At 38.8% G+C, this 26,026-nt stretch overlaps 1 protein-coding gene across 1 annotated transcript in view; it reads right to left on the bottom strand.

The window, feature by feature from the left end:
- Nucleotides 1-26,026, bottom strand: part of rapgef4a (Rap guanine nucleotide exchange factor 4a) — a 46,554-nt gene that overhangs the window by 3,499 nt on the left and 17,029 nt on the right. Inside the window, exons 5-23 of the mRNA XM_073474224.1 lie at nt 16,811-16,883; nt 12,695-12,759; nt 11,663-11,713; nt 11,439-11,545; nt 9,916-10,037; nt 9,633-9,816; nt 9,457-9,541; nt 8,685-8,745; nt 8,448-8,524; nt 8,219-8,365; nt 7,665-7,780; nt 5,731-5,816; nt 5,315-5,393; nt 5,034-5,184; nt 3,511-3,599; nt 2,985-3,015; nt 2,808-2,886; nt 1,583-1,729; nt 270-367 (exon numbers count right to left, since the gene is read on the bottom strand). Of these exons, the coding sequence (XP_073330325.1) occupies nt 270-367; nt 1,583-1,729; nt 2,808-2,886; nt 2,985-3,015; nt 3,511-3,599; nt 5,034-5,184; nt 5,315-5,393; nt 5,731-5,816; nt 7,665-7,780; nt 8,219-8,365; nt 8,448-8,524; nt 8,685-8,745; nt 9,457-9,541; nt 9,633-9,816; nt 9,916-10,037; nt 11,439-11,545; nt 11,663-11,713; nt 12,695-12,759; nt 16,811-16,883 (1,848 nt within the window). The remainder of the gene's footprint in view (nt 1-269; nt 368-1,582; nt 1,730-2,807; nt 2,887-2,984; nt 3,016-3,510; nt 3,600-5,033; nt 5,185-5,314; nt 5,394-5,730; nt 5,817-7,664; nt 7,781-8,218; nt 8,366-8,447; nt 8,525-8,684; nt 8,746-9,456; nt 9,542-9,632; nt 9,817-9,915; nt 10,038-11,438; nt 11,546-11,662; nt 11,714-12,694; nt 12,760-16,810; nt 16,884-26,026) is intronic.

Consider the following 26,026-nt stretch of genomic DNA (forward strand, 5'->3'; position numbering starts at 1 on the left):
AAGAGTAAATGTTGCTGTTGCACTTTACAATACACACGTAAAAAGATTCACATATACAGATATAAAAGAATCTGCACATTCACAATGTAGTTTAAAAGCTAGCTGGGTCCTAAAAGCATGGAAGACAATTTTACATAAACAATATGAAAAAAGGAGTTTTTATAGCAACAGATTTCAGAGATGTACAACTATACATAGAGTTAAGTGAACCCTCTTTTATATGATGTGCTGTTGAGGGTAACATGTTTTTGTAGGAGAAATTAACCCACCAATGAATCCAACTGATCCCTCCGGCAGGCAAACAGTCGTCCATTTATACTGAGTGTGGAGAAAACTGAAACATCGTTGGGCTTGAAGATGACTTTGTCTGTTGAACAAAAGCATAACACACAAGGGTTAAAAAAGATTTGAATTGTCTTTTTCTGGATAATATTGCACACCATCAATTTGATGTAATGTTATATCCTTCTATAAAACAACTGCAGAAACACAAAATCACACACTAATCAAAATATCTAAATAACTGCTGGATTACCACATGTTGTACAGACATGCTTCCCAGAGGATGTCTCCTATAGACCTTGTTGATGCACTGCATCTGTCCACTTTTAAAACTACTTACAAAACATTCCCATCAGCCTCAGCTTTGTGTGCTTACCACCACATGTTAGAAAGCTAACACAGTAAAATAAGATAATGAACATGGTAAACATAATAGCTTCGAACATAAGCTTGTTAGCACAGTCATTGGGAGCAGTTAGCATTAGCATGTAGCTCAAAGCACCTCTTTACAGATACAGCCCAACAGAGCTGCTGGCTTCGTATCTTTGAAAAATACATTTGTGCTTAAAAAAGTGTCCATTATTATTTGACATGATTAGTTTTCAACTATTATATTAACTATTTTGATAATAAATTAACTGGTTTGTGTATTTTTTAAGGAAAATTTCTGATTCCAGCTTCTTCAACAGGATTTTTTTTCTGGTTTCTTTATGGGTAAACTGAATATCTTTGGGTTGTTAGCAAAACAACATGAACAACACGACTTTGGGAAAAACTGATTGACATGTCCCACCAATTTCTGACATTTTATAGACCAAACAACTGATCGCTTAATCAAGATTATAATTTAATGATTAATGGATGATGAAATAATCGTCAGTTGCAGCCCTAGCTAGTCCTTACACCGCCAAAGCTCAATGGCTAAGAATACAGTAGCCTATATGAGCTCTGTGATAATCCACTCCAAGCAACAGAGAAGCTACAGCTCTGTATTTGTCTACTTGCCCTTGATAAGTCAAGGGCGGGTCAAGTGTGGGCAAGTAAGAGCTGCATTAGACACAATGAAACATCACTACAGTATGGAAGCAGCCACCAACCATCTTGTGCTGAATGTCAAGCTGCTCTAAAGGCCATTCGTCACACCTACTGCAGCAGTTGTTCGCAGTCAGCAAACCCACTGAAAAAGACAGCTAATGTCTCACTAAGTCAGCAGGGGATTAATGAGTATAACACTCTGCTCGGACTCTCCCATGTGCCGTCTCCAATCATTTGATTAACACGTAGCTGCCGCCGCTCTCACCTCCTGCCGAACTGAGGTTGACCAGAAGCAGGTCCTCCGCTGACCCCAGCTTGTCGGCCACGGCACCGATGACCTCCCTGACTGAGGCGGCCACGGGTGCACGGATCGTTGTGTAGGTGTGGTCGCAGCAGTAGACTTTGAATAGGACTGGAGGCATGAATCAGAGCAAATATGGGATTGTCAGCAGGAAGGGTTTAAGGAGTGGTATATTGGAAAGTTAGAAAGAAAGGACGTCACTATAAATTGGAGGGGTCATGGGGCAATTTGCAATACAGAAAAGAAGGGAAAAGAGTTTTATCCAAAAGAAACAACATACATTGCTTAATTTCAAGGCATCACAAGAAAATAAGGTTAGGATTCACTGGATTAAAGCTTTCTATGCTTGGTAATGTTCAGTGAGAGCTGATAAAATGAGGTAAAGAGCAACTACTGACTCATTTCCTTTGACTCAGATAGAAAGAGAAACGGTTTTGTGGTTTTACATGATGGCAGTAGCAGGTAGCAACTAAATGGTAGGTAGCAACTAAACTTAAATTCAGACCAATGAGGTGAATTGAAGAATGTAAGATATTCCATAAGCCCCTCTCTTATACATTTTGTATTGGTTCAATTCAAATTGACAAATTAACTAAATTATGTCTCTATAGACAAACTGAGACGGGTTTTCACCCACTGCCTCAGGATGCTAGAGGCAAAACCACAGGAAATTTGTGGTTTTCTATTTTTCTACTTATTTATGTCTGACTGAACTATCTGCTCTCAATTTCAATGGAAACTTAGGCCCTGGTCACAGATGTCATCAACATATGTTCTGAGTGATCCGATCACAAGTGGACAGCTCTAAGAACAGGTGTGAACACCCCCAAGATGCATGGAGGACCCATCTGAGATCCGATCAATCACACCAAAGGTCAGTCAGGTGCTGAGAGGTCAGTCAATATAATGGCATCATAGTAATGGTCCCCAGAAAGGTTGTCTATAAAAAATTCAAAAGTATTCGGCATGCGTGTAGATTGTGGGAGATTAAGTTTCCAAACCTGTAAGTCAGAAGGTCAGGACAGCTATCTCTTCTTGTGGTTTTTCATATCAGCAGATATGATCGGTTTATTCATTAATTTAATACAAATTTCAAGTGACACAGCACTGTGTGGCAACATTATATGAGCCTTCATCAAACTTTAGTATCATTACTGGCCCGAACATGTGGGGACGTGACATTACTCACTTTCATCATTACTCTTGATGGGCTGACGCTTCTGAAGCTTCTCATCTCCCATACTGAACTGCCGCAGTAGGATTTTGTGCTGTGACAAAGCAAAAGAGATTCAGACATCACGTCATTTTTTACTCAACACAACAAAATCTACATATTAACTTTAATTTAAAGGAAAAAGAGTTGTACCTTTTTCTGTGAGACTCTGGCATCTTCAGTGCTAAAACACAAAAAACAGCAACAATTACTCTAAAGTTATGTTTGTCTGTTCATCTACCAATGGGGGGCGGCAATAGCTCAGTCCGTAGGGACTTGGCTTGGGGACTCAAAGGTGGCCGGTTCAAGTCCCACTCGGACCAAAAAAAGAGTATGATGTGGACTTGTAATGGAGAATACTAGTTCACATCCTGGGCATTGCCGAGGTGCCCTTGAGCAAGGCACCGACCCCTAACACTGCTCGTTGGGCGCCGTTGCAGATGGCTGCCCATTCACTCGTTCTCCTCTATACACTGTGTGTGTGTGTGGGTGTGCATGCATGTATAACGTGAGTGATAAAAAGAATTTCCCCTTGTGGGATTAAAACAGTATAATAAATAAAAAATAATAAATAATACCTACAGAGACAGTAAACAGAAGGGTGTTGTTTTATATACAACACACAGGAGGATCGTCATGACTATGACATGATGAATACATATTAAAAACCCTGACTTACTTTCGCTTTACAATTTTCTCCAGTTTCGTGAGTTGATCCCTGAGAGCTGGAATTGCTTTGGCGTCATTAGATACCGCCATGAGAAACTCCTGAAAAACACAACAAGCTCTGAATAGAAAGAAGGTTCAGAAATGTTACGATTCAAGAACGCAGCTGGGGGGTGGGGGGGGGATGTTACTGGAAAATGTCTCGGTACAACTGTGCATCCATTACATCATGTTGTACTGTAATAAGTGTAATTTTGTGAACTTCCCACCTGTGCCGAAATCTGTTTGCCACTGAGAATTCGCTACTCTGATTGGTTGGCACGGTCCATTTAATTTGACTAACTGGACAACTCTGACGCGTGTGTTTGCTGTTGTAAATTAAAGTGCCGGTGGTAAATTATAAAGACAGCAACAGTGAGGCTTAGCTAATGAGCTTCGAGCTGAAGTTGGTTGTGTAACCAATATTTTTTTTTAAAAATGACACTTGGTTGATCAGTTATTACCACAAAATTTCATTTCAGTCGTGTTTATTTTGCGTACGACTGTTATTGTAAACTTGTTCAACTTGAATAGTTTAACTCAGTGGTTATACTGAGTAATTAAGTATATTATATATGACAAATACTGCAGATTAAACTACCCAACAAGTAAACACGATAAATGAATAAACTAATTAAAGCGATGAAAATTCATGCATTACTATTTATAATGAAGTAGTAAAACATATAAGATTCTGAAATGGGCCATTCTGCAGATTAATGTAATTTTACATTTACTACTTAGTAACTGATCTGAGTACTTCTTCCACCACTGGTTTTACTAAAATATATTTTATGCGTGTTGTCAAAAGTACACAAAAGTCATACTTGAGTAAAAGGTATAGATATCGTGTTAAAGTATTACTTGGGTAAAAGCTAAAGTCACCCGTATGAGTAGCACTAAAATACCTAAATTATCTAATATTAAAGGTACTTAAGTATCAAAAGTACAAGTAAAAGTCATTTATACATAAGTATATATACATGCATGCATATATCGTAAACTATGAGTCGATCCAATATTCAGCATTTTTCTGAATATCAGAATCAGTGTTTTTTTAATCCAACTGGTATTCAAAAAAACATTTTAAAAATGTGCTACTGTCGCTCTGATGCAGCGGTCGGCAAAGTAACTAGTAACTAAAGTTATCAAATAAATGTAATGGATTAAAAAGTATAATATTTGCCTCCAAAATGTAGTAGAGCGGAAGTATAAAGTAGCAGAAAAAAGAAACACTGTAAAGTAAATTACAAGTACCTCAAAATTGTACTTAAGTAAAGCACTTGAGTAAATGTACTTAGTTACATCCCATCGCTGTTTTTATGTTAGCCTCTGCTGACGCATATTGTTACATGCTGTTGATCTACGACATTGTACACTGTCACTAAAACATTAAGATAAAAGAAAAGGACCATAAATGACTACTTTACTGCATTATTATTGTTATTATACTTATTATAATAGTGGTTATATTGTAACTAATGTCTATTGACTGACCTCGAGGAAGGCCACCGAGACGTCTTCCTCCTGCAGGTAATCTCCATGCACAGCAGCCCACTGCATCACCAGGCGGATCACCCTGCGCTTGTTGTTCAGTGTGTAGTCCAGCTTCTCCTGGTCAGAGCCCTGCGAGGCCTGAGCGTGGTAGGTGCACAGCCGTTAAAGATCAAAACAATCACAGCAGAGCAGATTAAGGAAGTCCTTTTTTCTGGTCAGTTTCAGAGGGATGTGAAGGAACATTTAACTGTATTAGGCAACATATCGTGCTGAAAGGATATTGGGCCATCAGCACCGGACACAGCTGACTGTTTGGGATGAAGACACAGTGCATGAGCACAAAGTCATCTAAGGCTGAATCTGTGATAAAGAAAAGGACAGGAGGTTATGTCAAACACCTGTGCAGCCAGTGTAAGGGCAGATCAAAGAGCGTCCATCAGGCAGACGGCCACATGGCCCTGTGTCTGTCACCTCTGCAGGCAAATGAAAACCATATGTATCCACACGAGTGAGAGTAATTAGATCAGCTCTGTGATGTGTGGCTAATTATAGATGAGAACAAACAGGTCAGTGCAGAGCAGAGCAGCCGGCAGAGCACAGAGGAGAGCGAGGAGGAGAGAATAAATACACTGCCTCACATTAAATGATCATCATATTGATGGATTGCGTTAGATGGCTGATGCATGCCGAGCAGTACCTGACTCTGTGAATTGAGAATCCAATCGCATCATTTCGAGGAGGTGCTCCAAAATCTTCTCAGGAGTCCCCGACATCACCTTGTATCTGGAGCAACAGGGAATAAAACACACCCTTCACTAATCAAGAAACACCGGCTCTTAATGCTTAATGCCACGACTACGGCCCTCCACTGATTTGTGTTACTCGAACATGCGCCTGTGATTGCTTCATTTGATAACAATCCTATTTACAATCACACAGTTCTTGGCCGGCTCAAGATTAAGGGGAGTCTGGGGTAAGAGTAGAAGTAAAAAAAAATAAAAAAAAATGTAAGGGCATCTTCTCTGTGTGGAAAAATCAACACAATCTAGCCTTGGTTGTTTTTATTACATGATAACAGCATCACAAGAGGGAGGAGGTGCACGAGCCATGTTGTGTCTCCCACACTCAGGAGGGAGAACACGGTCTTGACACTCTCATGGGTGAGGAGCCGAGTTGATTAGAGGGCGACCCCTGACAAATAATTGTAACTTGCAAGGCCTTCTTTTTCTCCTCTGAGCTATAGGCCATCATTACCATTAATGTGTCTCTCTATATTACAGCAGTGACAGATGCCTCTGTTAAGATAACACTGGTTGGCTGCAGTGCACAGGACTGCAGGAAGCATTTTCCTCGGCTGTTGACACTCACTGAGAGTCCAGTAGTCACCAGGCACTTTCAAGATTTTTGAGGATAAATCTGGTGATAGCCTATATTTCCTTTTTGTCAACAAATACCATGAAGAGACAAGAGCCAACAATGATCCAACGACATCCATGTGGCCAAGAGACCATTTCACACAGCCTGTTCAAGGTGGGTCTGTTGCACCTCGTTGGTAGAGGTAGAAAGATGGAATGGGGAGGTTTTTGTTTTTAAAGATGTAATCTGTAGAATATGGCCAAAATTCGAAAAGGTAGCTCCAAAAATATGGGGGTCAACCAACAATTGCTGCTCTATGCTAGCAATACTCGGCGGTAGTTAGCTACAGTCAGTTAAGTAGCTTGTGACTCATTAAGCTGAGGAGCCAGTGGCCCTAGAGTTTGTCTGGACTGGGACCTCAGATCACAGGCTGAGTCACCACAGGCGACACTAACAGCTGGCATATATCTCCCAGCTGAGCTACAGTATCACCTCTTGCTGGGTAAAAGTGGTATTACGAGACAGAGCAGAGGGCAAGATCAGCCCCCATATAGCAGGGGGAAAGACAGGTCTTTGTTGCATCGGTACTGCGTAATATTTGTGTAAAAATGGCTAAAGATTGACGTGATTTATTAAATTTATTACATGTTCCTTTATTACAAGTAACATTTACAAATGATTTTGAATCATTGCCACATACTGTACATAAGCACTGCAACAAAATATCAAAAAAGCAATAGTCCCCAATAAATACACAATTTACCCGTTCTTGAGTATAGTTTGTTAAAAACTACAGTAACCAGCGGTTTATGGAATTTGTTCAGACCTTGAAAAAATCAAACTACGTATTTTCACCTGCAGTTTATCATATCTTGACTTCTGGTTTAGAATAGTTGACTAGAACTGCATTTGAGGTTATAATCTTAATGGTAATGCTTTTAAGCATTTAAACATTTAATAAATCGATCGTTATAACACTAATGTATTAGGATGCATATAAAAGGCCATTTTAAGTGTTTATTGATATACAGTTTTGTCAGTAATTATAACTTCTATAACAAAATATTTGTTTATACAGCTGTGTGTATATATACAGTCTATGGGGGGAGTTATAGTTGTCGACAAATATATAATAAAAAAAACAATTCTATCTGCTTACAACTACATTACAGTGTGATATAAACCATTTCTGCAGTGCACACACAACATTCAAACCTTTCTTATCTGTGAATGAAGCTCTGCTGTGTGTGTGCAGTGAATTGTGGGTAGATTTACTTGTAGTGAGAGGATGAGGCTCCGTGGCTGGAGGTTCGACTGCTGCTGAGACATTTCTCTAACACCAGAACATCCTGACCGTGCTCCTTCAGACGCACCGTGTTGGCCTCCACGTCCTTCACACACACACACACACACACACACACACACACACACACACACACACACACACGTTATGCATTTTAATAAACAGTATGAACAAGAAGCTGTGTGAGCTGATGGAGACATGTGATCATATCTAGGAAGTTTAATACAATGAAACAGCTTGTTTACAAAACACTGGGTGGTTGTGTGTAGTTCTGTCTGAGTCTATTTCTGTTTTAGTGATTATAAGATGGCTCTTTTACAATTAACTGAGGATGACATGTCACAGATGGTGGTAATTGATAAAGATTATTTTCAAGTGTAACCATTTCAAATTTAGAGGGATTTCTTGGAGTACCATCTCAATGGCATACCTTCAGGGCTGCATTGCTGAGTTTTTGCCAACAGAGGGCAACAGCGCTTTTTGCTGTTAGTGTAAAAGCATCAATAGATGGTAGATGGAAACTCACCCTCAGAATCCTGTTGAAGTCCTCCTTATCTACTCTCAGGAAGTGACAGTTGTCTTCTCGCAGGACAATGGAGGCAGCGCGGGGGGCGTCGTTGACGAGAGCGAGCTTTCCAAAGTCGTCTCCTTCATGAAGAGTGCAAACAACACCCTGCACAACACAGGGTACTGATCGGTTACTGACCAATACATCAATGCTGCAGCCAGAGTTACATAATCAGAACGATACCTACTTTTCCATAGATGACAACATTGACTGAGCCCTTCAGAATAATGTACCATGATGTGCCCTCCTCCCCCTGATTGAACACTGAAAGAGAAAAGACACAAAGCTAATCTGGGATTTGTTGGATTAATTCTAACTGTATTAAACTGTTTCACATCAGCTATGTTGAAAAGGATATCCACTGTATCAGGTGTTTTTGAAAGATCATCACGGTCACGTCACTTTATTCTATCGCATTACTTACACACTGTTCCTGCCTTCGCATGGGACTCAAAGATCAGCACTCCTGCCAGTTCTCTCTTAACCTGAGCAAGCAGGGGAGACAGATTCATAACTTAGGAAGATCAATATTAACACAAAATCCTTTTACTTGGTAGTGCAACAGGGAGCAGCCAGACAGTACAACCATGCAAAGATTCCTGCTGATCAATACCCTGCTGATGTAAAACAGATTTTTCTAAAATTTAATGTGAGGTTAAGTCAATAAAAAGGAACATTAAGTTTGCAGAAAATCTCTGCAACTCTCCCTGCAGCAACACAAAGTCATGCTCTCCTTACAGAACATGTGTCCAAATATGCATAAACATATGATGAGCACCATGAGTGGTGGAGTATTGGTGTTTACCCTGCCAGCACAGGAGCTTTTCACTGTGACAGGCCGGGGCTAGCTGATTAGCATGCTAACTTCAGTAGATACCTCTGCAACAACATCAAAACAGTTTTTTTTCTTCACATTCTGTCGATAATTTTAGTTATTTTTTTGGTCTTTTCGACAAATTTCATACACATTTTTCTCATATTCTCTTAAACTACCTGCCAGGCAAAGTACAAATAAAAAAAAACTCAAAAGCAATTCAATACAGTATATGTTTCAAATACATTTCATTGAAATACTGCCCATCTCTGAACATCACTCTGCTTTTAAATGCGACAAGAGTCTGAGGGGCTGAGCGTGGGTTTTACTGCCACAGAAGACAGAATCAGTCTTAATGTCTGCAGTGACATGTTGCACTCACAGTGGTGGATAGGTGAGACAAGGCCTTTATATGCAGCAGCTCTTCATAAATGATCTCCAAATCATCTGCTGTTCTCTCAGCCGGGCTAGAAAACAGGAGACATGTAAATTAAGTCACAACACCATCACACTGATTCACTTGATTTAACATCAGAGATTACTGCTTTAGATCCATACTATTTCCTCAGGATCATCCTCATGTGGGCGTCAGGTCCAATCTGCGAGAGGAGGAGCAGAGTGTCCTGCAGCTCCTCTTGGCTCTCCTTCCTCTCCTCCTCGGTGGGCAAAGGAGCGTCCTCCTGCTCGTCATCCAGGAAGCGGTAGAAGAGGTACTTGTCCTGGAAGCTCAGCTCCTGGTCCACTGCGTCACAACAAACCAACACGGACAGCAGGGCTTGAATTTACAATCTCTGCTTCGCACGTACATGTGTGCAGACACAGACATCACACAGAGTCTCACCATGGTTGAGAACACCCTCTTCCAACAGCACCTGCCACATGCCCACAGCCTGAATACGAGAGTGGACACAGGAGCTCTGCTGCATCTGCCAGTCGACCAACTCTGTTCCCACGCAACACTGCCTGGGAACGACACAAGTTATGTGATATGTTATATTTATCTCTTTTTGTTTTTTAATAATTGATGCTGATGCATAACTAATCTGGTAAGAGCTTATGATTGTATAATTCCTTGATAAATTGAGCTTAAATGAAATAAATAAATACTAAATTGTTATATTCTCATTATAACAAAATGTAATTGTATTGTTTCTGTCTCAAAATAGTGACAAATGTATTTCTAGCACATGTGGACTAAGAATAAACGCTAACATCACATCATCATGATTTTATTATGTTATTAAGTTATTTTACATAACTTTACTGTTAACAAATTACCTGGCTTTGGCTTTTTTTTTTTACTAGCCTGTTATGGGACTGATTTTACTTTGTCAGTGTCTTTCCTTGTTATTGTTGTTCCTTTTCCTTGTTTGTTTGACTCGATGTCATTGTAAATTAGGGTTACCCCTCGTTGATCTCTCGGGTGTAAAGAAAGGTTGATTGATTGATTAAAAAAATCACACACATCACAAATATTTGATCTTTTGAAATGTAATCCTAAGTGCTGTATCATAGGCAACTGGACGTTTCACCTCTCATCCGAGAAGCTTCTTCAGTTCTAACTAACTGGAGGGGAGTTACAGGCTTTTAAACCATGTGTGGGAGTGTCCTTACTGCGTCGTTAAGACCACATGTGAGCTCTGAGTTTTAGAGTCGTTAGGGCCACTTGTGGGTCGTTGACTTATCCCGGCCTTCATGTGGGTTGCTAGGTGAGCCCAGGTGTGAATGGTTGTTAAGCTGTCTGGGGAGAGAACTCAGTACAGCATTGTAGGTGGGTGACAAGTAATGTCTTAGGCCACCTTCTCTGTCCAAAGACGGTCGCTCCAGTTTGATTCTTTTACTCCTCTTTCAAACATCTGCACAGTCCTGGCTGAGGTGAAACATCTTCAAGAAACTGAAACATGTCCAGTTGCCTATGATACAGCACTTAGAATTAACCATGACCTGGATGACTCAGAATCTTCCTTAACTCTATTGAAATATGTATCAGTACAGCTTTAAGTTCATGTGGTCAGAAATGCTTTTTAGATAGCCGGTAAGAAAGTTTTGACAAAGACACCAAAAGACAAGATGAGGTTAAGTTTGCATTTTTGCCATCATTTGCCTTTGTGGTGTTGGACACTATTGGCCAGCTATGGATTGTGTCCTGCCATTACACCTTGTGTGTTTTTCGTCTCTATCTTTCAGTCTTTAATGATATTTTTAGATGTTTTTCATGTGTGCGAATGAATTGTTAATGTGCTTTTGTGTGTTTTTGTTTGTACACCTGTGTGCTTCACATCATCCCTTGAGGGACAAACATAGTGTTTTCAATTTAATATTGCAGCCTTCCACAAATATTAAAGAATTAAGATAACAACCAACCTGTATGTCTTCAAATGGTACTTCCTGTCTCTGATCATATGAGGCGCCCAGGAGAGGATGGCATTACGGAGAATCTTCCCCGCTCGCAGGATCTTCTCAGAAGGGACCTGCACAGTAGCAGTAATTCAAGTTAAATCTCAGCACAATAAAAGTCCTGCTGAGTACCTGCTACACAAACAGGTAATGACTGGTCCCCACATACAGAAGGTGATGGAGTTTACTACCTGAGAAATGCATTTAAGGTGGGGTTTGGCTGGACTTTCAATGAATGACTTCTGCAAAATAAAATGAAACAAAAATAAAATACATCACAGATGGCAACGAAATGATGCAAAACTGAACATCACAGGAGTCAGGTGAAATTAAAGACTTACTGAACCCAACAGTCTGGTAATTGGCAATAAAATACATTAAACAACATGTCAGGCAAGTCAAATAACAAGTTGTTTAATTGAACTTGTGTCTTTCTATATTGCTTCTCAGTTAAATAACAGCCTGTCAGCAGAGTCTTGAATGATGCACTCAGCTGCTTTAATGGGACATATATTGTGCATTACTGCATAGAAGTGTGTTTTTCTGTTTCATCCCTGCAGGGGCTGTGGATGGGTTGTGGGGCTGTGACATTTAAAATGCTTTCTGCATGCTTTAGAGAGCAGCGTAACTCATGCGTTTATGTGAAGGCTTTAAAGTTCATCATTTATTTACAAGAAAATTGGTCCACTCAGGAGCCAAAGAAGCTATGGTTTTCATTCTATATATTAACGTTATGGCTGTGTTTGTTTGTTACATAACAAGAAAGCAAGTTATGGGTCTTTTACATAACAGACTAAACTCTGTGGAGGAACAAAACACTATAAATCTGTTGTAGTGTCACGTTATCAGCCTAGCGGTCAGGAAACAGCAACAGGAGAAAGGTGGGACAGGAACTGATACGGCTGGAGAGAAAAACTCCACTCTTCTTGCTTATATTTAGACCAACTTTAAACAAACGTCACATTCCACGCTCATTTCCATCCTCCTTTTAAGAGGTGTGTAACGGTAAAGGATGCTGTTACGTCAGGACAAAACAGGAGCACAGGATGAGTTATGGCCTTCGTTTAACCCGGTGCCAAACTGTTCACTTACAGTAACACTGCTGGACGGGAACAAGGCCAATAAAGCAGCGTTGTTTATCACCCTCACAGCCACTCGCTGTCTTTCATAACATGTGGAAACACTAAGGCGTATAAATAATTCACGAGTGTCAGGCAAACTACCTTATTCTGATGTTTGGAGACTGAAACGAATGAGTTGTTGCTTATGTTCTCTTTGTCCGGCATTTCTGGAGGGGAAAAAAGACAGAGAGTACATTTATAAAGTGATTCATGATCTGGGACAAATCACTGAGAAAAGTCTCCTTTTTTCATTCAAATTGACACTAGAGGATATGTACAGTACAGAGCTCCTGCAGGCACATGTGTTGGAGTATACAGTGTTTAGCAATTCATGCCACCAAGTAAACTTCCCCGAAGCAAACACATAAACAACAAGCTGCTTCTAACTTTGCATAAGGAGCCGAGTTAATCCTTGAAAATGAACTTCAAAGTACGTTAAAAACACAGAAGGCCTTTGTGATTTCTGCCTCTAGGGGTCATCTCTCAATCAAAACAAAACAAAAGACATAAGTAGCGTAGGATCATGGGAGTTGCTGTCTTCGTCGCTGGTGAAAGTCTATCGATGTGACTCTGGCAGAGATGTTAATGGACGAGGTAATGTTTTAAAGTTTTATTCACGTTATGTTTAGTCTCGTTTGCAGACTTCCGTCGTCACTCTCTGATTCTCTCAAAAGTTATAGCGACAGGCAACCAAATGAAATGCACCATTACCTTGAATACCATGAGGATTTCTCTGGGTTTGGACATTGTTGAAAACATTTATGATAATTGAAATGCCAAACTCAACAAAATATACTACAAAGGGTCTATAAGTTTTTGACATTTTTATGCTACATATAATATCTTTAGTACACAACAACAAAACCATGTTTCACTGTATATATTAACATATTTAATACGATTTTAAAATAATTAAATAAATGCACATTTTATGAAAAGGTAAAAACAAGATTGTCCTTAAAGCTCCCATAGTGTTGAAAGTGTCTTTTTGATTATAGAGCAGGTCTAGGTGTTACAGAAATATTGGTGAAAAAATACACACAGTCCATATTCAGCCTTTAAATTAGCCATGAGGACTTCTGTTAGGTCGTGATGTCATAATTATACAGTCAACGCTCTCGGCCATGGTTGCAACAACACCGGCAGAGCTGATGTGATAACATGGTGGGTGGTGCCTACTCAGGCCTGTGAGAGCTGACCAATCAGAGCTGACTGGCCCTTTCAGGAGAGGGGCCTTAAAGAGACAGGAACTTAAATGGAGAGTTCAGACAGAGGGTGTATAGAGGTGCTGCAGCAAGAGACAGTATGAGAAAAATAATGTGTTTTTAAACATTACAGCATGTAAACATTTTGTGGTGGACACCCAAAATAAAAGTATGAACCTTTAAAATGAGCATAATATGGGACCTTTAAGCTCGACTTTAGTTGATTTTCAGTTACTGTTCAGACATAATAAATAGATTAGGCTTTCATGTCTGGGAGAAAATGCCTTTATTCACATACTAAGCAATTTCAATTTCTCCTTAAATAAACATACTGTTAGACTATTATGCTGAACATGTAGCAGGGGGTTTAGGGTGTGGTTATTTCTCTGTAAGGAGCTTTAACTTCTTACTGTTCCCCTGCAGGACAAATAACACTATCAGTCAGAGCTGCTCAGTCACAACTGTATCTGCAGGGCAAAACCCGGCTATTCTTAGACCTGCCCCTTAGAGTGCTGATACAACAAAAAAGGATACAGCATCCACACAATACATAGAAAGTGGAACAGAAATGTAACATTATGCTTCTGGCTATACTGTACATCCAGGAATAAAACTCATCTGTATCTGGATATCTGTGTGTTCACCGGCTGCTTTTAATACCTGGTTACTTTTGAAGTACTTTGCTGTGAAGACTTCAATACTTAAAGTGAATTAAACGTCAGCTAATATTTAAAAAGCAAATGAAATGCTTTATAAGCTACTTATTAAGCAGTTGTAAAGATTTATAAACATCACTTGCAACTTTATAATGGCAATCCAAATAGTCTCTACTACACAGTATTTATTAGCCATTTACAAAGTATTATAAACATCAGTTGCAACTTCACAATAAACAATTGCTGGTTATTATAAATTGTTACCTGGAGAGGTAACAAATGTAAATGGGTCAACTGCTTTGATTACATCAGATCATCAGTGTGAACACTTGAGTACAAGTGGATGTCGAAAAGTGGTTATTGCTCCTTGCGGACGTGTACCGCTAATTTCTAAGGACATGCACAACCAACAAAGCAGGTATGAATTCGGCCTTATTGTCAGGCTCGTCGGACCTTGCAACAGTAACTAATTGGAGCAGGATGTTGGATCGGTCAGTTGTGTCTGGATAATGCTGAGTAGGTTGTATACAGTAGGTTTTTAGTAGCTTTAGCTTTAGCTTCAGTAGATTTTTTGTTGAAAATGACACCATGAGAACAGTAAGTGTGAATCAAAAGAGTAAAGCCATAGGATGGACAGTTAAACAGTTACAAAATAAAGCTCCATTAAGTCGAGGAGAGCTGCAGATTCAGGTGATGTTTCTACAGGTTCATCACTCTGAGCGACCGCTTTCACAATATCACATAGTTTTTACATTGTCATCTAATTATTAGGAAAATACTGATTATAACTGCTTTAAACAAGAGACTCACTCTGGTGAGTCTCTTTTTTACACACTCTTGGACTGCATTTGCTGCAATGCGTTTGTTGACTGCTTTTTTGGTAAGTTAACAAAGCTGTCCATCATTTTATTTGTGATGCTGCCACGCTGGTCCACGTGACAGCATGCCACTCATTCAAGTGTCACATCAATTCAGTCACATCAAAAGGGAATGCTGTGTACAGTATGCATGTGGGAGACGAATCCAAGATTAGACTTAAGTTACATAAATCTAAAACCAATGTAGTTTGAGCATGTCAGAGCAAAGTGTTTCATTTCATTGAATAACAATGGAAAACAAATGTGTTTGTGCATTAAAAGGTGCTCAGGTAAAGTGGTCTTGAATGAAACAAAGCTGACTGTAAAAGCTCCAGCTGTTAACACCAAAGTGCTGTGATAGCGCAGTGTTGTTGTAACTAAGACAACTATGTAAAACATGTTTAATTCATTCGACTTAGCCACTAGGCTGCTGTGGATGTACTGTACCGGAGAGTGCATCAGCTTCCAGCTGCTTGACACTCGTGTGATTTCTGTCTTGGTGCATTCATGCATACAAGTACATAGTACTGTAAAGTACTGTACTGTATACTGCAGAAATACCCAGAGCCATGCTCTTATGGTGCTGCTCCAACAGTGATGAATACTAAAGCAGACACTTTTACTTTTAAATGCAGCCCAAAAAGCTTCAGCTAATCAACATTTTAGGGTTTAGAGTTTGAGTTTGTGAGTTCTTTAACATATATAGAGTAACATTTTCTATAAAATACATCCATCATTTATGAACTCTTTCAAAAATACATGACAATGCACAGTGAACAGGCTGCCAGTAAGCCGGCAGACTCTCTGGATTTTCTCACCGTACGCTGCTGTTCATCATTTTTATGGTACATGACTTTGAAGCAATTCAAGTGCTCTGTTTGAGCAAAGCTGAGTCAATATTGAGTTAACTTGCAACAGAAAAGCATAAACAAAAGAATCAGCCTTTATCACAATGCAGGAGGACAAAAGGGGTTGCACAGTAATGGACTTAGGCAGACAAAAATGTTATTACATATTGTACAAAATGAGGATCTATGTTATAAAACACTACCTCAAAAATGGGAAATATCATTATATAAACTTCTGGGAATCGTTATAAAGTAAAGACATTTACAGTAAACTGGAGTTCTTCGTCCTGATAAATTCTAGACTGAAGACAATCACAGCCTGGAAACTATACTGTTTCTTATCTGTGCCCTAATAATATCTTGAGAAACTGATATGAAAGCAGCTGAACGTAAACCTAATGAATTGTTAAACCTGTTTCTGATGATGTAACACTTGCTAAACCATACTACCGTGTGTGCACCAACTGCAACATTTGAACATTTGGGAGCACCTGCACTCTGATGTCAAATGTTGTTTGGTGATCCTGTTGCAATCAAATCTAATTCAAAGTACAAAGAATGCTTTCAAATCTAACACAACCTGTGTGAAAAACAGTGACAAACGTATGGGTTAAATGTGTGAATGCTCAGAAAACAGATGAGGGCTACTTACTGTCAGCACTGCAACCACTTTCCATCACACCATAGGGTGGGACGAGCAGTCCAGCCATGCAATGATGATATTTCTATAAAAAACAAAGAAAATACAAAGCAAATAGGTCACGGCAGTTAATATCCGACAAGAAATGATCAATTTGAAAGAAATTTGTGATCCAAACCTAAAAAATGCACATTGCCACACAGTGCGAACATGATTGCAGCACATTATGTTTCAGTCATAAGAAGACTGTAGCAGCATAAAGACAGTAGCACCGTTTCGATTGGTTAAAGCAAGCACGAGAAAGCTTGTGTCTCATCACTTTATCAACTTGGCCATGGGAGGCCAAGATAATGACCCATGTCCAAGTGTGTGTGAGGTTAAGTGCTCAACAGCTTGACATTAAAGTTGGTTATCCTGAGATTTTGTGTCAGGTTTCTTGTTCCAGTCTTCTTCATCATCAAACAGCTCGCACACAGCTCTACAGAGCAGGATCGACACCAGAAGTGGAAGAAGTGCTCACATTCTTCTAAAAATAACAATACAACAATGTAAAAATATCAGCAAAATGTTTGTGTATGTTTGACTCCATTAGTTTTACATATGCATATCTAATAAATTGACAACTGAGTGCATATGACTTCATTAGACTGTCAATACTGACGCAGCAATGTGTTAGAAGCACTATACTGTTGTTTGGTCCTGTGATTTCCAGCCCGAGGGTCAGGCCTACAAAGGATGACAAGATAGATCTAAGCATGGTAAAATGATTAACTGGGTAAGAAAAAGAGAAAAAAAAAAACAAAGTATAAAAATGTTAAGCCATTTTTTGGACTTTCCTCTAATCTTTTCTTTTATTGTGACATATTGTAAACTTTTACATCTTTGGGCCAAGAGTAATTTAAACGAAACCATCTGATACCCCTTTTCCACCAACATTGAAACAGTGCCATACATCCATAATTAGGTTTAGGCACCTAATTTTGAACTGTTCTCAGCATTTCAACCAAAAATAAATCTGTTTGAAACCCATAAAGTTGGTTCCCAGCCAGATCCAAAAGAAATAGGTTTTTCTTGGTCCAAAGTGGGCACAAGCTGCTTCACTGAAGTTTAAATAATCTTTAACGAACCCAGTTTAAGAACCAGAGCTAATCTGCGGGGCACGAGAGCTTTATAGGGGATCTATTTATCTTTAAAGCCATAGAGAGAATCAGGTTTATTTTAACATTTGAATAATTTTGTAGTGATTATAGCATTTAAACATATTTGATCTTATTTCATTTTGATATTATTTGTGTTTACCTAGCAGATCAAAATATATATCTATGGTCCCTAATTTGTCCTGCTACCACAAACTGATCCTACTGTCCTAAAGTGCAGCCAATTAGTAAACTGTCGTGTGGGCAGGCACCTGTGGGTATACAGCTGTGGGGAGAATTCACAGCTGGACGAGGAGCAACAGTTTTTCTGACCATTGCGTGTTTATTTTGTAACTGCCGATTTTTGTGGAATTAATCATCTGGATTGCTTCATTTTATAGCTGCCTCATTTCCATATTGGATTATTATGGAAGTTGGCCCTTTGGAAAGCACGAGTCAGAAGCTTTACGTCCTGCAAGAGTGGCAAAGAAGGTTTTTATTTTAAGTTGCCACTACAGTATATAATGTATACTCATACATAATAAATGTACTCTAGTACGGTTGTGTACTCTGATCACTGAATAGAGAAGCAGATAGTAGTGCTACTCGTCCATCAATGGTCTGACATGTACAGTAATACGGCACTTAAATGTCAGAGAAACGTTTGATTCAGGCTGTGAATCTTTGTTGCATGTTATGTGCCTCACTCTCCTCTTATCAACCCTTCTGACATCACTTGTCTCCAGGCTGGGAGGGAAAAAAGTCAATGAGAATTTGTTTAATGTTTTGTTCTCGTTAGTCAACGTGTAAATGCAAGTAAGGTTCAATGATTATTCAAAAAGTCATTATCATATTTCTTGTAAGACTGTAAAAAATGTGAAACTACACCTTAGCTATTGGAAATCACAACATCTATGGTGTACATTTGTAAAATGAAAAATAGATCTCAGGTTCTAGTCGTCTTTTTTTTTTTCCTTTTGTCTGTTTCTTTTTCCTGTCATGCACTTATTAGATTTCATATTTTGATTAGTCATACAGGACATATTCCTTTAATGTTGTTCAAGACGCAGAGAGCCACAGACCAAACAGAGCATGACAACTGTACATGCCGTATACCATCACTGTGCCCTGCAGCATCACAGATGTTATGTAATGAATGTCACAGGGCAACCATGCACTCTTGTAAATGTCATGTTTTCCTTCATGACACGGCACGAAGAGGTCGATCCAATCATGGACAAATGAGCGATAAAAGAAATATTGCCTTAATCACTGCGAGACAAGATCAGGGGTTAAAGTAGAACAGCCCGAGAGAAGACAAACCTCTGCCAAGGTGGAACAATGTTCAAACAGCAAGAATAACATTCGGAAGAAATACAAAATTCTGAACATCTCCTCAGTAAATTAAATGTATTCTTTGACTCAAGTTCCAGCTGTCTGCGTAATTTTATTGGAATCTGTTCACATCTGTTCACTAATTAAAAAATACGACCTCTGCAAACGAGGTTCTGTTTTCATCCGTGTCTGTTTGTCAGTTTGTTGGTCGGTTTGTCAGCAGGATTACAAAAAAACTATTGAATAGATTTACAACAAACTTGGATGGAGGATGGGTCTCAGCCCAGAATAGACCCCATTAACTTTTGGTGTAGATCCAGATAAAGAGACAAATCCAGGAATTTTTTTCTTTTTTACATTGTGAGTGTCCGTTTTTTCGACATTTTCGATAATTCATCAGGGAAGAATGCATGGATATGGTTTGAGTAACTCTTTAAAAGAAAATAAGTGGAGATAAACTCAGCTGTCACTATTTAGATGGAAAGAACACATAGCTTTTGGTATGTTATTTATTTTTTTTTTTTTTTGTGAGCCCATTTTAGTATTAAGCGCTGTTTTTAATTGTTACTTTTAGACTGATGAGAATTTTACACATATTTTTTTTGTGTGCATTTGTCCACTGTTGTGACAAAACCGAGCCACTGTTTGTAAAGGTGAGAGCCGAGGTTGAGTTAGGAAAATCAAAATGATTGGGGGTAAAAATCATTCTAACATCATTTTGAGTAAGTTCTTTCAGGGCTAGAGCAACACTGAGGCATACACAGCCACCAAAATACAACAAAATATTTTGATTTTGCAAACACGTTAAACATTTAATTATTATTATTGAACAGGTCCTTGTATTCTTTGCTTTGGATGCTTGCATATAGTATCTACATTTTTGTTGGGTTATCTTTGTTTTTGTAAAAGCTTGCCCACCACATGTAGTTTCACTCTAATATGTGCTGAATTTAAGCATTTTATTTTCAACCTGATTTCCAAACTCAATTTTTAAACAATTTGTCAAGTAGACTGATTGTTCGAGATTAATTTGTGGTAAAAGCCAAACAAAACCTGATTATGAGCCAAAGCAGCTTCGTTCTCAGTCAATAAAAAGCTGATTGAGGAACACTTAGTGACCAACTAATTCTCTCTACCTTCCTATCTTCTGGACGGAAGAGACTGAAGGAAAGCGAGAACATGTGTTCCTGGATGGTAATGTACTCTCAGAGGTCATGTTTTTAATTCAATTGTACCCTTCTGAGTCAGGTAATCACGTTAGCAACCCTCTAAGAGCACAGAGCTTTTTCTCTCAATCAAGAAGCAGTTTTCGAAAGCATTTTCAGATATCCACTACTCAACATGAAGATTGACTTGCTGCTCATTAAGATGCCAAAAGATATAGATTAATGTCAGCTAACACCACCACACTCAGATTATGAAAACTAGGACAGAATTTACAGATTACAGATAAGGAGACATACAATATGGTGAAACACAGAGAAAAAAAGGTTGGGATGTAGGGAGGGAGTAAAATTGTGGATTCCTGAAACCTGATCTCAACTGTCTGATTTTCACACTGATATAACATATTGCCAATTATTCAAGATGGAAGAATTTCATGGCATTTAATGACATTTTTAATAGCAATCAGAACAACATTTTACATACATTTTAAGTAAAAGATTGTTTCTTTACAAAGTCCACAAAAGTCAGAAAAGTCTGCGACACATGAAGATGCAACGCCCGTCATTTCCTCCAAATATGCCACTTTTTTGTTTTTTAATTGTAATTTTTTAGGCTTTATTGCTGAAACACAAAATGCCTATAGCAGAAATACTGTCATCATCATCACTTGAGGAGAAAGCGGGTGTGTTGGATTAAGAGCAGCAGACTTTGACGCCACACAGCCTATGTGTCTTTCGACCATTCAACCTGAGCAGCTGGACCATCCTGGGGAGGAAGAGAGTCGGAATAAGAGCCATGCTAATCCAGCTTGGTTTAAGGCTGCTCCTGACTAATGTCCGGTCGCAGGAAAAGGAAATGGACATAATATGACTCAGGTTGGCAAAACAACTTCAAATCAGAGACTGTTGTGCCCACAGAGACCTGTCTCCACCGCAACATCTCGGATCAAGCTGTTGCGCTCGACGGGTGGACCGTGTTCTGAGCCTATGGATCGCAGGACTACAGTGGGATGAGGCGAAGTGGACTCTGTGTTTATAACATCGATGCTCGGTGCTCACACACAGTGAAAGTTGATTCCTAGATGTCAAACTTGATGAAGATGCACAATGTGTTTACGTATATTTGTATGTAAATAACTGTGTTCTGTAATTTGGGTAGCATGAAGAAGTTTACAAACTTTCATTTCGTTATGCAACCCTGTGTTATGTAATGACGAATAAATTACCTTGTACCTTGACGATTAATCAATATTCAGTCCAAGCCTTTCCAGAACATGCTTTACAGGATATATTTTGTGTTGGATTTTAAATAAAAATCTCTGAGCTTTTTTCCAGTTCATTGTACCAAGAATTGAAGACCAGAAACGAGGAATACAGTTACCTACAATTACATTTTTTCTTTGTTTGTTACTACATTTTTTTATTTTCAAATGTCAAAATCACCTTTAAAGATAGTCCTATTTGTTGGCTGGTGACTATAATTGAGAGAGTTTTTATATCAAACTTGGAAAGGAATTCATCACAGGATGGTAACAGGCCACTTCCTTTTAAATGTGGCTTTCGGGAATAGCTAACACACACACACACACACACACACACACACACACACACACACACACACAAACCGCTCCCCAATTACAGTAGTGGGGTGTGTCTTTTGTGGAGGGGATTTTGTACACATGCAAACAACAGATTTAATTATTCAAAGTTAATGAAAGCAACAGAACTGAGGCCTTCAGAGTCACTTCGACGAGCCTATCTGTCTTTGTTGACAATTAAAGGATTTCGGATTAGGGAGGAGCACTTAAACTGAGCAGCACATGAACAAATGAACTCAACCCCTCTGAGCCAGTAAAGCTTCCCTCCCTGAGGAGTTGTATCCTGCACACAGGGCGGGGGTGTTGTTTTAGAGGAGGATTAGGACCACTGTCAGGTGTGTAAAAAGCACTCAGTTTTTATGTTGTTGTAATGACGTCTCTGACTCTTACGTCAAACAATGCATTTGTTTCCATGAGGAGCCTTTTTTTGCACAACCTCCATCATGCTAACCGGCGAGCCCTGGGCCTTAAAACCTCTTTCTCCCAGTGGTCCAAAGGACCTGTGCCAGCGGTGTCAACACTAACACTCTAGCTAGCTGGGCGGCTAACTGAGCTAACAAGCTAACAGTAGCTACAGTCATAAACAGAATACAGTTAGCAGCGGGTAGCTACTCCGGTAGCTATATGCTGCCCCTATTTGCTGGGAGAATCAACAGGTAGCCAATTCTTACATATTGCACCTTTAAACAACCACTATTGCTGATTAAAATCTATTTGACATGACTCAGAAATATTCACAGACGAGGTAACATGTTAGTCGAGTTTGCCTTCCTCGCTCTCTGACTCTCCCGTTATAGGGACAAAATGACCAAATTAAACACACCTTTACCTTGATAAAATCACGGTTTCTCTGGGTTTGAAGATCTGGAATACTGTATGTACACAACTCAACAAAACATAAAAAAATAAGGTCTAGTCGTTTTTTTTTTACATTTGAATGCACAACTGTTACAAATTATTACTTGCTTTTGAAGAAATCCTGCAATAAATGCGCTTGCCATGACCCCTTGTAATGCAAATGTACATATTTATGTGTAAATCACTTTATGTGTGTCACTTTATAGCCATAATACTGACGGACATGTCCTGATCATCTATTATCTTCAGTGGCAGAGGGAAGGCATGCCTTTTAGGATCACTTTGTTGCTGCTACAAGCCAGCATTTACTGACAAATGGACAGTCAATAGTCATAAGGCACAAACTCCACTGGGACTCACACACAGCTCTGCAGAGAACATCCACTGTTGTACTAATGGTAGAAATGTTCCTCACTGCATACAATGTTTCAGGCGCATTCGATTATGTGTGGGTCACATAATCTGTCACGATTTGAGTCCAGGCAGCAGGCACAGTGGTTTAGTCAGACAGCTTATAGCGTCTGAATCAACCCTGTCTCTTACAAATTATTGTTCAATTTTATCACATTAGAGGAGATTATGATCTGTGGCTTCGAGAGGATTAGTTCTAAGTAGCTGAGAGGTGTAACAAGCACTACCAGAATAAAAATTATGTTGTTTGAAGTGATATGATCAGTGGGTAGACATGTAGGAGTCTAAATCTCATCAAATCCATGACTCTAGGAGGAAGAACTAACTTCCAATTGACCTGAGGTCAACCTGACATAAAAGCATCACCAATAGACAGCAGAGACATGACTTTATCAACAGATATTCTTCATTTTTTCTTCAGCTCACGTAGCTCAACAATGGTGCAAGAATACAAATATCTTGAATCAGATACTCAACAGTCTTGTCAGAGTTGTCATGTCAAGTTTAAAGACTACATTTTAAATTCAACTGAAGGAGACATTTGTTTTGATCTCAGAGAGATAGCACAGGTGACGGAGTAAACTCTTCATTTATCAGTGTCTTCATGTTTTTGACATTTGAATTCAGTTTTTTCTTGCTTATTAGTAGCTAGGTGTCAACATAAAAACTGTTTTGTAGTCTGTGTATTACAATTCACTAATTTGTGTATGTATTTAAAATGATCTCCTGGTTTAGTGGTTTCCTTTTTTATTTTGTAGATTATATCCTTGTGTTTTACCTTCTACTTCCTGTCTTTGTCTTTTTCCTGCCCTTTCTCTGTGTACACCTGTATTTCCTCACTCTTTGTCGGTTCGTCTGTGTCTCCTCCTGATTTGTCCCCCTTGGCTTTATGGTTTGTCCTCCGTTTTTATATTACTCTAGTTTTCTTGGATTCTCTTTGTTGCCTTTTTGTTGCCTGCTTCTCTGTCGCTTTCCTTTTGCTGGTTTGTATTTTGCACTTTGGATTTTAGGACTTCAGCTTGTTATCAAAGCTCCATTTTTGTTTTTCAACCTGCCTTCCTCTGCGTGTCTTGCATTTGGGTCCATTTTTGAACATCTCCACTAGCTGATGTGCATGGTACCAACTAGTTCCAGTACCTCATATTTACCATAAACATATACATCATCACATTTGTTATCATGTGCCTCGTGTATTAGTATGTATTAGTTAAAAGACTTTCTCAGACATTCATTCTGATGCACATTAATTTCTGACTCTGCTCACCCTGTGAATAGAAGGTTAGATAAAGATTAATTAGTCTCATGCATTAGTTTCAGACGCAATCATCAGTAACAACAAGACGCTATACATGACCAACACAAATCTTTTCATCAGCTGCTTCAGTAATGTATTTTTCAATGGTATTTGAGTGAGGATTTGCTATTAGTCTGACATATATAAAGAGGGGGCTATTCCAAAATGGCTCTGTCTTAGAGGCACTAGATTTTGAGCAAGGTAACATAATTTGGCCATCGCCTGCTGTTTTACTGAAATGACTGTGACTTTACTTTATTTGATAATTTGGCTGTATCATATCTTTGCTTTAGTGGAATAAATGCTATTGCTGAAGAATGCAGTGTGCATAAAGTAAGTTTTTCCTCTGCCTCCATTGAAATATATTTACAGGGATCCATGCCCACCATTTTAAGCTTTGTGACTAGATGTTCCTGACTTTACTCCTTCAGAGGCTCGGTTGACTTCTGTCCTTTACAGTACACAATATACATAAAATCAGATTTTAAACATGACATGAAAGTGATATTTTCACCATTTTACACCATTTAAATAACTACTATATGATGTACTTCACTAACAATCTGGTAGAGTTCTGGATATGAACCATGTAACTATGAACGTTACAGAGTCAGTGGATGTAAAAACAACCTCTTTCCTCCCAACATCTAAAACCCTGACCATAAAAAAATGCAATTTAGAGAAATTTTCATTGAAGGTTTTACAGAGAAACATTGTTAATTTACAGATTTTTCCTAAATCATTACAATCAAAAACCTTCAATAAAGTGATGAAACTAATAGTTTTACAGATAAACACTGTTGTTTTACAGATTTTTATATGCTTTAAAAAAACAGAAAACTAATGTAGTACTACTGAGTTATTTTCTGTAAAATTAGGTTTATTTTTTTTTACAGTGTACTACCAAGCAAGCAATGTTTTACTGTTTTATGCATGCTGTATTATGGTTTTATGTTTTTTATGGTTTCCTTTTTCATTTTTATAAAGCCAATGTGTTTTTTTTAATCTCGAATTGCATGTGCGATATCTTAAATATCTCTTTTAATTTTAATTGTATGTAATGTATTATAGTGTCTTTGTTGTACCACTGTACCACCTTGTTAGCTTCATTTTGTTTTAAAGTTGAGTGTGTGTGTGGTACCATTGCCCAAGCAAAATTTCCCCTTGGGCACCATAAAGCATAGCTTATCTCATCTTATCTCAGTATACAGACATATCAGAGTCATCTGACCATGTTAGGAGTACGCTACTGCATTCATCCTTGTAAAAAAAAGGGGGACATTAGAAATGTTGGCAATAACAGATGTGCCATTCTGTATTCCTCCAGTGAAGCTCGGTCAGCTGTTGTGATTATTTGCTCTCTTACATTAACCTCACTGTTCACAGCAGCAGGAGAGCGCTTACATGTCCCTGAACACGTTATACACCTT

This window comes from Pagrus major, chromosome 9 (assembly GCF_040436345.1).
Source record: "Pagrus major chromosome 9, Pma_NU_1.0".
NCBI classification, from domain to species: Eukaryota; Metazoa; Chordata; class Actinopteri; order Spariformes; family Sparidae; genus Pagrus; species Pagrus major.